The 14,200-nt window shown below is 44.1% G+C and overlaps 1 protein-coding gene across 1 annotated transcript; it reads left to right on the top strand.

Moving 5' to 3' along the window:
* Positions 1–1,045: 1,045 nt before the first annotated feature.
* Positions 1,046–13,941, top strand: LOC311142450 (out at first protein homolog; the record flags this gene model as incomplete). Its single annotated transcript, XM_084178098.1, has 4 exons — positions 1,046–1,285; positions 8,747–8,881; positions 11,324–11,528; positions 13,664–13,941. 4 exons carry the CDS (start codon positions 1,046–1,048, stop codon positions 13,939–13,941), a joined length of 858 nt encoding a protein of 285 aa, XP_084034224.1.
* Positions 13,942–14,200: the final 259 nt, after the last annotated feature.

The following is a 14,200-nucleotide window of genomic DNA, read 5'->3' as shown; positions in this document are numbered from 1 at the left end:
TGTAACAGATCGTGTCCTTGGCGCCTCTCGGCGAGTATTGTTTGGGGAGTGATATTTCCTTAAGCTTTGCGAGCCCGCAATTGTCACCAATATGCCTACAGCGCACTTGCCTGGCTACCCAAACTCATTGCTTCGGCCAAACGTCACGCCCACGAAGTTTCTTGTATGGTGTGCTATCTGCTTCCTTGCGTTTTGGTACACCAGAAGTACATTCATTTCCAATGGAACGCTGCGTTTGCCTTGCAGCATTGCGTTGCAGAGGCAGTTGCAGTGCGTTCTGTGTGGTGCATACGTTGGATTTATCGAAAGTATGCATCAAACTGTATGCGTAAACGGGTTGACAGAAATGGTAGCAGAAGGTGAATGTTGAACTTTTGTTGCACACATATCTAGATGATGCTGCATACTATTTTGCGCAATAACGGAGTCGGTGTGTTCAAAGCATGAACCTTACCCTAAATAAACTATAACCCTTACCTAACCCTAACCTTAACCGTTTAAAAATGTTGCTTCAATGGAGTAGGGACGTCTTAAGGGTTCTGGATAGCACGGACCTTTCTCTTGTATGTAGTGAACGAAAAGGCAGCGGAAGAATTCAGTTTGAGTCGTCAGCCAAACAACGCACTGAGCGAAGTAGCAAGCACTGCTTCGTCGGTGAAGTCGTGACAGGGACGCAATCGTAAACTCAAAAGAGGACTTCAATTTTTCATCAACCAGGCTTGCACAATTCAAGTCTGCTTGAAGTCGTCTGAACGAAGAGCGCACATTTTACAGTAAAGATTATGCGCAAAAACGTTATCTTCACATGTACTCTGATGACTTCAGAAACGCTACAATGTATCATAATATAGAACGTACTAGGTTGGCTACACAACGCAGAGATTTCATAACAGTGATTTCAATCTGTGGATCATAGATTGAAATTCATGCAGGCTTTTCGGTCCGGGACTTTTCGTTTACTTGGGAAAAACTCGTGACCGATTTCAAGATTATTTACACCTAGGGTAGTCGACAGATTTTTTATAGTTAAACTTCAAGTTCTTCCATGAGTTTGGGAATGTATGCGAGGGAGATATCGGCAGTGGCAGCAGTTCTGATTTCTCTACTAGTGGTAAATCTTTTTGGGTCGCTTGGAATTAGTTCAGAATTAAAAGTACGAGTGCGTTTAAGTGATGGACAAATTGCAGAGGAGATTTTGGAAGCAGACAGTGAGAAGGATTCCATAACAGTCGAGTTCAAGCAAGGAGATGGTACTTATATTACTGTGGTATTTGATTTCAAACGGGTGAGTGAAGTCAATATTCTAAAATGTAAATATTTACAACAGTTTTGAAAAACTGTAATATGCTACATATTATGTTACTACCAATGAACAACCACACACACACCAGTACATTACTATTATATATATATCCTGGACATTCTATTATAATTGCCTATCCATTTTCTATAGACCTATATCTATTTATATATATATGCTGCTGTATTGCATACAGTATGTATAAAGATATATTTTCATAATAAATAGCTAAGAAAAACAGTCCTCTTGGACAGACTTGAAATTCTATCCTAATTGTTATTGTCTGTGAACATAGGCACATTTCTTTTTTTAGGATTGACCATTATTACAATAAATCAATCAAATGTATTTTATAAAGCCCTTTTTACAATAGCAATTGTCACAAAGTGCTATACTGATACCCAACCTAAAACCCCAAAGAGCAAGCAATGCAGATCTACACGCACAGTGGCTAGGAAAAACTCCCTAGAAAGGCAGGAACCTACAAAAAAACCTAGAGAGGAACCAGGCTCTGAGGGATGGCCAGTCCTCTTCTGGCTGTGCCAGGTGGAGATTATAAGAGTAAGGCCATTTAGGCCAGATCGTTCTTCAAGACGTTTCAACATTCATAGATGACCAGCAGGATCGAATAATAACCACAGTGGTTATAGAGGGTGCAACAGTTTAACACCTTAGGAGTAAATATCAGTTGGCTTTTCATAGCCGAGCATTCAGAGGTCAAGACAGCAGGTCAGAGAGAGAGAGAAAGTCGAAATAGCATGTCCATGACAAAGTACCACGTCCGGGGAAAAAGGTCAGTGTTCCATAACCGACAGACAGGAGTAATCAGGCCAGAAACAGCAGGTCCGGAACAAGGTAGTTTCATAGCCGCACAGAAGACAGCAGAACTGGATCGGCGGCACAACTGGGTGGACTAGGGACAGGGACAGCCAGGAGTCGTCAGGCCAGGTAGCGCTGAGGCATGGTCCTAGGGGTCAGGTCCTCCGGGAGGGGAGACAGAGAGACAGAGAGAGAGACACCCAGGAGCATTCAAGGGAGCATGCCTAAGATCACACAGGACACCAGATAGGACAGGGGAATTTGAGATCACACATTGCACCAGATAGGACAGACTGACCCTAGCCCCCTGGCACATAGGCTATTGCAGCATAGATACTGGGGACTACATGTGTTTTTCAACAAGGATAAGTGGTGAACTAGCCCTGATTGAGCAGGCATTTGATATTACCCTGGCTAAGGAACTTCCTACAATGGCCCAGGATATCCTGACATTACACACATTTAAAATCGTATAGACATGAAGAGCAATCAATAAGTCATAAAACTGTTGTCCCCCATTGGCTTTACTCAGACTGTTGGAAAACTTTCTTAAAGTCCCAGTGGGCTTATCTGGTTACAGTTAACAGGCACACGCTGCAGGGGGGCAGCACATATCTTCTTCTGTCTGGATCAAGTCAATTTAGACAGCAGCCCTCCCTCTCTCCATGCATGTGCTTCAGATCTACTCCTGTCAGCATGACGCAGATTTATGGAAAGTTGGAATCGGTCTGATGGCCAGCTGCCAGACTGTAGTTACTGTACAGACAGGCGAGCCAGTTCATCTTGTAGAGGAAACTGTTGAAAAGGTGCAATGCATAAAAGGAAGGGGTTATTTGTCTTCCTATGGTGTGTAGTGGGGGTGAAGAAAGGGGAACGAGTCTAACTAGAAAATAACATCATTATTATCCAAGAAGTAACTGTGCTGTGCAAGCTTCAGAGAATCCAACATTTACCAATTGTTGAAAATTACAGATTAATTGTGGGATTCTTTTTCAAGTCCTATTTGCATCTTTGTTGTTTGTTTCTGGTTCCTCCCCTATGTCTGCGTATAAACAGGTGATTAACATTTTTGGGCAACCGAAAATACTCCTGCCTTTCAGACTTTAATGTCAATACCATGACATTTCAAGACATATTTATTTTTTCACTGGACAGTGAACATTCTGTGTCCAGTTGTTTGAGGCCTGCCCAACTGGAGTGATGTTAAAGGTGCCCAAAGACGTTACAGGATTGTAGACAGTTGCATACTACCGTAATGGTGATCATGTGGCCCACAAGTTGCATCCACCTCAGCTATTGATCACTATTATGGCATGGCCTTAAGAAACCGATGTTTTTAAAACAGAAAAATATCCATCTGCCTCAACCCTAGTTGAGAAATGTCAATCTCCCCCATACACCATCCTCTCCTGTTGAATTAATCTCAGTTAAACCATCGGTGCGATCCCAAGCCATCTGTTAGGTTGTGATGCAATTGGGATAAGAGGAAGGGAAATGGTCACCTCTAAGTTCATCCCTATGGGAGCTGCAGTGTGGCCTGTCATCAGAGGCTCTGTGGTGCATTTCTTCTGTCTGTCATTGAGTGGTATTTACCATGCCAACCCCCGTGAAGAACCAGGGTGGCAGAACCCATGCAGGTCATATCAGATTGTATGCACGATGAGTCAACTATGCATCCCGCACCCTCACCTCAAGCTATTGGCTGCCACATGAAAGCTTGTTAGGTTGGGTTGCAGTTTACTATAGGCTATCTTTCTACAGCATCCAGTGCAGTACAGTTAATGGTAAAATACAATAATTTTAAAAAGTAACATTTTACATTGTTTTTTGTTGATGATGATTTGATCGTGTTGGTGTTCAGTTAATGCTTTAGTCAATGTATGTAATAGGGTACTTTGTTCATAGATTTCTGTAAAGAAATTGGATGCTTTGGTTCATAAGCTGTGGTGGTATCCTCAACGTGCGCACTAAATCACCATTTAGATAGCTTTGTTTCTGAATCCTCTGCCGGTGTAAATCCCTCCTATTTGGCCAGTCAATCCCCACATCATGTCACACTTTAGCTATCCTTGGACTAGTGGTCATGCTAGTCAGTAGACAGTCACTTGTGTCCCATTGAGAAGTTAGGTAGCCTGGAGCTCAACCATAAGAAACCTGCCTGGAGTCGAGTGGCACACATGCCCCTCCAGGAATGCTCCCATCCCCTCCCCCACTCTGCGTACCCATACATCTGCTTCTCTGGATGTTCTGCCGTCACAGTGGGGGAAACAAGAGTCCCCCCCCTCCTCCTTCTTCTTGTCTTTTTTAACTCAACTACTCCACAGTTTCCCTGACCTCATTATCTGCATCTCCACCTTAAGGACCAACCGGAGTGTTGTTTGAGTCATGGTACATGGTTGACTCAGAGGGAAGTCAACCCAATGGGCCTGGTAAATGAAGAGAAGAGAAGAAAAGGACTTGTTCCTTGTTCAGATAGCCTAGTCTTCCTTTTGTCTGCTCAGTCGACTGGGATGTTTGCCTCGGCTTTGAGTTCTACTGGGGTTTTTAACAGTTGGGATAGCCATTGAGATGGAAATAAAGTCAGAGGAGCGTTGGGACGGATGAGGGTACTAGGGTAGGATTCAGGTCTCATGTTCCCAGTGAAGGTCAGGGCAGGTCAGGTCAGTCCTCATAACAGACATGACACTTTATATAATAGTTAGTTATGGGTTATCCTTATGCCACACGCAAAGTGGAGTTTTGGCAGCACTTTTACATGAAGGTGCCCTTACACCACACTTTTGTGACGTTTGTTGCTGAAATGGATTCAGCTGAGAACAATAGCAATGCAAAGTTTGATCTTAGTGGATACTTTCACGTAAGTAACAAGCATTGTAACAACCAGATTTTCATAACATGCACATTTTCACGGGACAAATACATGACTGCAATTACTGTCTTGTGTTTATAGAGCATTCAACTGTGTGTAAATCTTTTTGTGGTTAGTTTTGCTTGTAATATTACAAACATTTGGTATATTATACATTAATTTACACATTTGAATATAGTAATTGTATATTCAAGGGGCAACGGTATTCAGTAGCGAAATAATATAAAGCCGTTATGTGTTCGCTGATTGGGTGAAAATGGTGCATCAATGTTCTCCACCTTTGACTCTATCGAAGCTAGCAAGATAGCTAACCACCAAAGCTTTCTAGGTAACAAGCTAGCCAAAACTAGCTAGCGTTATATTTCTCTACCTAGATACAATGCTAGTTAGTTTGGCAGCTAGCTAGCTAGCTTTGTTAGTTAGTATACTAATATAATATATTGTATTTCAGGGGTACTCAACTACTATTTGAGAATGTCCGGTACTCAACTACTATTTGAGAATGTCTGGTCACACACATTTTCTGGGTGGCAAAGGTCCAAATTGATATTGTAATTTATCGGTGTAATAACAAACCCGCACCTCGCAACCCATGCGACCCCAAATGTTTCTAATTGCTCACACCCCTCTCTGGTTGGCGGAGATAACATTTTGCTGTTTTAAAGCTCATTTCCTGCAATTCTACACATTTTGCCATGTCTAATGTGTTTTCATATAATGCCTGAGTGACACAACAAAATCAATAGGGGCCCCTTGGGGATCGAGGCCCCTGGGCACTTAATCCAGCCATGATAACTACAAGATTTAGATAGCTAGATAGCTAGTTAGCCTAACTTATCTAACATGGGCTCATAGTTGATCATCTGGACATTTCTGACTATAAATAGCTCCACGTCTGTCAGTGAATGACATAACAAGAGGGAAAACTGCCCATGCACTACCAAATGTCGAAATTGCACCTTGTGCATTCTATTATTCTACTATAAGTCTCAACAGTTCCAAAAAAATCTGTGTTGAGAACTGCAGTACGTATTGACCCCGTTCTGGGTTCAGATCCGTACTGCGGTCTGCTAGTTGAGTATGGCGCATTTATTGTATCACTATATGTGAATGTATACAGTATCCGGTTTGAATTTCAAATCAAATCAAATCAAATTTTATTGGCCACATGCGCCGAATACAACAGGTGCAGACATTACAGTGAAATGCTTACTTACAGCCCTTAACCAACAGTGCATTTATTTTAAACATATTTTTAAAAATAAAACAACAACAAAAAAAGTGTTGAGAAAAAAAAGAGCAGAAGTAAAATAAAATAACAGTAGGGAGGCTATATATACAGGGGGGTACCGGTGCAGAGTCAATGTGCGGGGGCACCGGCTAGTTGAGGTAGTTGAAGTAATATGTACATGTGGGTAGAGTTAAAGTGACTATGCATAAATAATTAACAGAGTAGCAGCAGCGTAAAAGAATGGGGTGGGGGGGCAGTGCAAATAGTCCGGGTAGCCATGATTAGCTGTTCAGGAGTCTTATGGCTTGGGGGTAGAAGCTGTTGAGAAGTCTTTTGGACCTAGACTTGGCACTCCGGTACCGCTTGCCGTGTGGTAGCAGAGAGAACAGTCTATGACTAGGGTGGCTGGAGTCTTTGACAATTTTGAGGGCCTTCCTCTGACACCGCCTGGTATAGAGGTCCTGGATGGCAGGAAGCTTGGCCCCAGTGATGTACTGGGCCGTACGCACTACCCTCTGTAGTGCCTTGCGGTCGGAGGCCAAGCAGTTGCCATACCAGGCGGTGATGCAACCAGTCAGGATGCTCTCGATGGTGCAGCTGTATAATTTTTTGAGGATCTGAGGACCCATGCCAAATCTTTTCAGTCTCCTGAGGGGGAATAGGCTTTGTCGTGCCCTCTTCACGACTGTCTTGGTGTGTTTGGACCATGATAGTTCGTTGGTGATGTGGACACCAAGGAACTTGAAGCTCTCAACCTGTTCCACTACAGCCCCGTCGATGAGAATGGGGGCGTGCTCAGTCCTCTTTTTTTTCTGTAGTCCACAATCATCTCCTTTGTCTTGGTCACGTTGAGGGAGAGGTTGTTGTCCTGGCACCACACGGCCAGGTCTCTGACCTCCTCCCTATAGGCTGTCTCATCGTTGTCGGTGATCAGGCCTACCACTGTTGTGTCGTCGGCAAACTTAATGATGGTGTTGGAGTCGTGCCTGGCCATGCAGTCATGGGTGAACAGGGAGTACAGGAGGGGACTGAGCACGCACCCCTGAGGGGCCCCCGTGTTGAGGATCAGTGTGGCAGATGTGTTGTTACCTATCCTTACCACCTGGGGGCGGCCCGTCAGGAAGTCCAGGATCCAGTTGCAGAGGGAGGTGTTTAGTCCCAGGATCCTTAGCTTAGTGATGAGCTTTGAGGGCACTATGGTGTTGAACACTGAGCTGTAGTCAATGAATAGCATTCTCACGTAGATGTTCCTCTTGTCCAGGTGGGAAAGGGCAGTGTGGAGTGCAATAGAGATTGCATCATCTGTGGATCTGTTGGGGCGGTATGCAAATTGGAGTGGGTCTAGGGTTTCTGGGATAATGCTGTTGATGTGAGCCATGACCAGCCTTTCAAAGCACTTCATGGCTACAGACGTCAGTGCTACGGGTCGGTAGTCATTTAGGCAGGTTATCTTAGAGTCCTTGGGCACGGGGACTATGGTGGTCTGCTTGAAACATGTTGGTATTACAGACTCTATCAGGGACATGTTGAAAATGTCAGTGAAGACACTTGCCAGTTGGTCAGCACATGCTCGGAGTACACGTCCTGGTAATCCGTCTGGCCCTGCGGCCTTGTGAATGTTGACCTTTTTAAAAGTCTTACTCACATCGGCTACAGAGAGCGTGATCACATAGTCATCCGGAACAGCTGGTGCTCTCATGCATGCTTCAGTGTTGCTTGCCTCGAAGCGAGCATAGAAGTGGTTTAGCTCGTCTGGTATGCTTGTGTCACTGGGCAGCTCGCGGCTGTGCTTCCCTTTGTAGTCTGTAATAGTTTTCAAGCCCTGCCACATCCGACGAGCGTCAGAGCCAGTGTAGTACGATTCAATCTTAGTCCTGTATTGACTCTTTGCCTGTTTGATGGTTCGTCGGAGGGCATAGCGGGATTTCTTATAAGCGTCCGGGTTAGAGTCCTGCTCCTTGAAAGCGGCAGCTCTACCCTTTAGCTCAGTGCGGATGTTTCCTGTAATCCATGGCTTCTGGTTGGGGTATGTACGTACGGTCACTGTGGGGACGACATCATCGATGCACTTATTGATGAAGCCAGTGACTGATGTGGTGTACTCCTCAATGCTATCTGAAGAGTCCCGGAACATGTTCCAGTCTGTGCTAGCAAAACAGTCCTGTAGCTTAGCATCTGCGTCATCTGACCACTTTTTTATTAACCGAGTCACTGGTGCTTCCTGCTTTAGTTTTTGCTTATAAGCAGGAATCAGGAGGATAGAGTTATGGTCAGATTTGCCAAATGGAGGGCGAGGGAGAGCTTTGTATGCGTCTCTGTGTGTGGAGTAAAGGTGGTCTAGAGTTTTTTTTCCTCTGGTTGCACATTTAACATGCTGGTAGAAATGAGGTAGAACGGATTTAAGTTTCCCTGCATTAAAGTCCCCGGCCACTAGGAGCGCTGCATCTGGATGAGCGTTTTCCTGTTGATGAGCGTTTTCCTGTTGATTTATGGCCTTCATATTTATCTCATCTCTCTTTTTTGTCAGGATGTGAGGATCATACGAGCTCTGATCCTGGGGGAGCCGGAGCGAGGACAGAACCAATACCAGGTGCTGTGCTTCATCTCACGGCTCAATCAACACGAGATCATCCCCACTGAGTCCATGGCCCGTCTCAGACAGGTGAGCTGCTGTAACAAACCATCACCTTCCCTCATAATCTAGGCCATCATTCCCATATAGGGTATAGGGAGATGTAACAAGGGACAGGTTTTGGATGTGGAGGAACAGTACCAATGGTATTATTATAAGAGACATTGTGTCACAATAAACATGTTATACAGATGTCGGATCTTAACTTGATCACTGTTTTGTCGCAGATAGTTTTCCTGCTGCATCAGGAAATTTGAATGAGCCTCGTGAGTCTTGGGGATCAGGGCTTGCTTTCAAAATAATGTTCTCTCTCGATCGCTCAAATGCTAGGCCTAGGTCCTATTACTGCAACATTCAAATGTACAAAATTGTATCTGAAATGCAGCCATACACATCAACAACCATCGTTTTATGTAGCTTAATAACATAAGATCGATATTGGTCAACACTAGGCTACGACATACAAGTGTCCAGTGTATCCTAAGGTCAACATTTTGTTCAATTGTGGTCTGGGGTGGTCTAGTGGTTAGGGCCGCTGCCTTCAGAGCGCACATATAGGCCTATCGTATCAGCATTGATTTGATTCCGGCCCGCGCCCTTCTGGCACAAATAACTAATTTGCCCCGATTGACTTGATTTAGTTACACATTTCAAATATCTTGATAAGTGTCACGACTTCCTCCGAAGCTACCTCCTCTCCTTGTTTGGGCAGGCTTCGGCGTTCGTCGTCACCGGCCTTCTAGCCACTGCCGCTCCTCATCTCATCATTCCATTTGTTTTGTCTTGTTTTTACACACACCTGGTTCATATCCCCTCATCAGTACCTGTATAAGTATTCCCTCTGCCCCCCATGTCTTTGTGTGTGATTGTGGAGGTGTCGATAGCTCGGTGGAGCTTTATGTACTTATCGCCGGGATATTCACCCGTGTGTTTTGTTTTCTCCAGTGCGCCATTATACCGCACTGTAGTTGTTTTACGTATTGCTGCGTACCGCTGTATTTGCACAATAAACCATTTATTCTGTGATTTACCCCTCCTGCGCCCGACTCCGTCCAAAACACCCGCGACAATAAGAAATGACCACACTAGACACTTTTGAATAACATAAATAGGAAATGAATAAAATAATAACAGTAGGCTACACCAATATTAGTTCCCATTCATACAAAGTGTCGGGTAAATTACCATAGTAGATTTGCCGTGGTAAACAATTTCTGTGTTTTATAGTTAGGCTATGTATAATTTGTCAATGTAGTTCTGGTCTTTGGTGTGGATTGAAAACTTGTATAGTGCGGCTTTATTATTTCATTTCGTAAAGCTGTCAAGATGTTTATGCATTTGAGCCTATCCATAGATGATTTTGTTGAGCTGAGATACTTTTCTTTGATGTGTAAATTATCAGAGTATTAATTTTACTTCTTGAAAACATTTAAATAAATGAAATGAACTTGTGGGCCTAATGTAGGCTCAGGCTGGTCACTGGAGCCGGAGCACGCTGCTTAGACAAGCACTAAGAATACTAGGAAGAATACTGATGATGAATACTGCAGGCGAGTCGTTTGAATTATTTACCCCAAACCATAGCCCTAACATTAACCACTTGGAATTAATGCCTAAACTGTTAACCTTTGAGTTGTTTCTGTTTTAACCCTGTAACCACGCGGAATTAGCCCTGTAACCACGCGGAATTAGCCCTGTAACCACGCGGAATGTGTCAAAAATAGACATCCATGAGTCAAAGGGCAGTGGGCCGGATTCAAACCAATGCCGACTCTGACAAATGTGTGCCGGGGTCAGTGGCTGTAAACACTGGACCACATAGGCACTGAGGAATTCAATCATTTATTCTGCCTAGTGCTTGCCTTCAAAAAACCATAAAACAATTGATACAAAAAAAATATATATTCCCTAACGAAAAATACTAATATGTAAATGAATTATAATCCAGATAAGAATTCATACGAGAAGTGCTGTAGCCTTCATAAGGTACAATGTAGGTACGGTGTGCATTGTATACAAACACTGCTTCCAGTTGCACCTTGGCGCCGATTCTAAATATTTCTTCAGATATTATTTTCCTCCTGCGACGAAAGGGGTCAAGTTAAGATCCGACATCTGTTGGGCTGGTTTCCCAGACACAGATTAAGCCTCGTCCTGGACTTTAAATGAAGTATCTTCATTGAGCATGCTTCTTCGTCCAGGACTACCTCTGTGTTTGGAAACCAGCCCATCATCAATTCAAATTCAATTCAATTCAATCATGTAGAAATGTAATTGTAGTAGGCAATTAAAATGTTCCTTACTGAACAATGTTATCTGACTTTTACATTTAAATTACTATATATTTTTTTACATGTACCACCAATCTGTTTTAACCGTAACACAAAAGTAGTAGAGCTTACTTCCATTGCTCAATTTATTATACTAGCACTACTAGTCCTTGTTTGAATGTCCTCACATTTTAATATGGATCTGTTCTGTGTTGGGATTCTACAGAAGAACCCACACTTGGTCCACATGGCAGAGGAGAGGCGTGGGGTGGAACACCTCCACATGGACATGGTGGTGAACGTGAGTCGTACAGGGCACCTCAACACACACATCCACAACCTGTGTAAGGAGGCCCACGAGGGGTTTTATACCCGGACGGCCGACACCAAGCATTGGCTGGATGAAGGTAAGTTTGGCTTCCATTGAGATGCTCTGTAAGTGTTTGGGTGTTTAAAGGAACGTCTTCATTCTATCTATCCTAGCTTTCATTTCCATTGTGTTGCCTAAGGTTCCCTTTGCTTTTGGATGTACAGTGGGGGAAAAAAGTATTTAGTCAGCCACCAATTGTGCAAGTTCTCCCACTTAAAAAGATGAGAGAGGCCTGTAATTTTCATCATAGGTACACGTCAACAATGACAGACAAAATGAGAAAAAGAAATCCAGAAAATCACATTGTAGGATTTTTAATGAATTTATTTGCAAATTATGGTGGATTTGGTGAATAACAAAAGTTTCTCAATACTTTGTTATATACCCTTTGTTGGCAATGACACAGGTCAAACGTTTTCTGTAAGTCTTCACAAGGTTTTCACACACTGTTGCTGGTATTTTGGCCCATTCCTCCATACATATCTCCTCTAGAGCAGTGATGTTTTGGGGCTGTCGCTGGGCAACACGGACTTTCAACTCCCTCCAAAGATTTTCTATGGGGTTGAGATCTGGAGACTGGCTAGGCCACTCCAGGACCTTGAAATGCTTCTTACGAAGCCACTCCTTCGTTGCCCGGGCGGTGTGTTTGGGATCATTGTCATGCTGAAAGACCCAGCCACGTTTCATCTTCAATGCCCTTGCTGATGGAAGGAGGTTTTCACTCAAAATCTCACGATACATGGCCCCATTCATTCTTTCCTTTACACGGATCAGTCGTCCTGGTCCCTTTGCAGAAAAACAGCCCCAAAGCATGATGTTTCCACCCCCATGCTTCACAGTAGGTATGGTGTTCTTTGGATGCAACTCAGCATTCTTTGTCCTCCAAACACGACGAGTTGAGTTTTTACCAAAAAGTTCTATTTTGGTTTCATCTGACCATATGACATTCTCCCAATCCTCTTCTGGATCATCCAAATGCACTCTAGCAAACTTCAGACGGGCCTGGACTTGTACTGGCTTAAGCAGGGGGACACGTCTGGCACTGCAGGATTTGAGTCCCTGGTGGCGTAGTGTGTTACTGATGGTAGGCTTTGTTACTTTGGTCCCAGCTCTCTGCAGGTCATTCACTAGGTCCCCCCGTGTGGTTCTGGGATTTTTGCTCACCGTTCTTGTGATCATTTTGACCCCACGGGGTGAGATCTTGCGTGGAGCCCCAGATCGAGGGAGATTATCAGTGGTCTTGTATGTCTTCCATTTCCTAATAATTGCTCCCACAGTTGATTTCTTCAAACCAAGCTGCTTACCTATTGCAGATTCAGTCTTCCCAGCCTGGTGCAGGTAGCTTAGTGGTTAAGAGCGTAGTGCCAGTAACCGAAAGGTAGCTGGTTCTAATCCCCGAGCCGACTAGGTGAAAAATCTGTTGATGTGCCCTTGAGCAAGGCACTTAACCCTAATTGCTCCTGTAAGTCGCTCTGGATAAGAGCGTCTGCTAAATGACTAAAATGTAAATGTATTTGTGGTCCTCTGTAGCTCAGCTGGTAGAGCACGGCGCTTGTAACGCCAGGGTAGTGGGTTTGATCTCCGGGACCACCCATACGTAAAAATGTATGCACGCATGACTGTAAGTCGCTTTGGATAAAAGCGTCTGCTAAATGGCATATTATTATTACAATTTTGTTTCTGGTGTCCTTTGACAGCTCTTTGGTCTTGGCCATAGTGGAGTTTGGAGTGTGACTGTTTGAGGTTGTGGACAGGTGTCTTTTATACTGATAACAAGTTCAAACAGGTGCCATTAATACAGGTAACGAGTGGAGGACAGAGGAGCCTCTTAAAGAAGAAGTTACAGGTCTGTGAGAGCCAGAAATCTTGCTTGTTTGTAGGTGACCAAATACTTATTTTCCACCATAATTTGCAAATAAATTCATAAAAATCCTACAATGTGATTTTCTGGATTTTTTTCTCTCTCTTTTTGTCTGTCATAGTTGACGTGTACCTATGATGAAAATTACAGGCCTCTCTCATCTTTTTAAGTGGGAGAACTTGCACAATTGGTGGCTGACTAAATACTTTTTTCCCCCACTGTATGTCTGCACAGCCATAGAGTTCATTGCCATACAGTTCAATAGAAATTCCTTGATCGAAAGTCACAATTTAAAATCTCTCTCTCTCCAGGAATAGAGGCCATTGAATTTGAGCCCCTGCCCCAGACAGCGGACGCCGCTGGTCTGCAGCGATGCCCCTCCACTCTGGATATGTGGCAGCCCTGCATCTGCAGCTATTTCCTGCGTCTGGAGTGGCTCCCCTGCATGCTCAAATACTGCCGCAGCCGCCTGGCCGTGGCTGGAAGGGCCAACCCCTATAAGTGTGGCATCAGGAGCTGCAGCAAGGGCTACCGCTTCGACTACTACGTCCCCCATAGACAGCTCTGCCCATGGGACGAGGAGACCTAAAGCAGCCTGTTTCGCTCCTGGTTCTTTCCTAGAAGACGTTTAGCCTACAGTGCACGTCTAGAGTGAGCAGGGGATTTACATATGTGGCCTTGGAGTGAAGTAACAGACCTGCCTAGTGCCTAAATATATAAGTCTAACTGTGGTGTTAGACATGTTTCGTTTACATAATTTCTTGTTTTGGGTTCAACCAGACAGTAGCGCATGTACTGTAACAGTACATCTAGACAGGAGCCTAACGGGAACAAAGAAAGTAGGGTTG

The sequence above is a fragment of the Coregonus lavaretus genome (genome assembly GCF_964263955.1).
Source record: "Coregonus lavaretus genome assembly, chromosome: 15".
NCBI classification, from domain to species: domain Eukaryota; kingdom Metazoa; phylum Chordata; class Actinopteri; order Salmoniformes; family Salmonidae; genus Coregonus; species Coregonus lavaretus.
The sequence above is the reverse complement of the archived record's forward strand: the minus strand, read 5'-3'. Positions and strand labels throughout refer to the sequence as shown.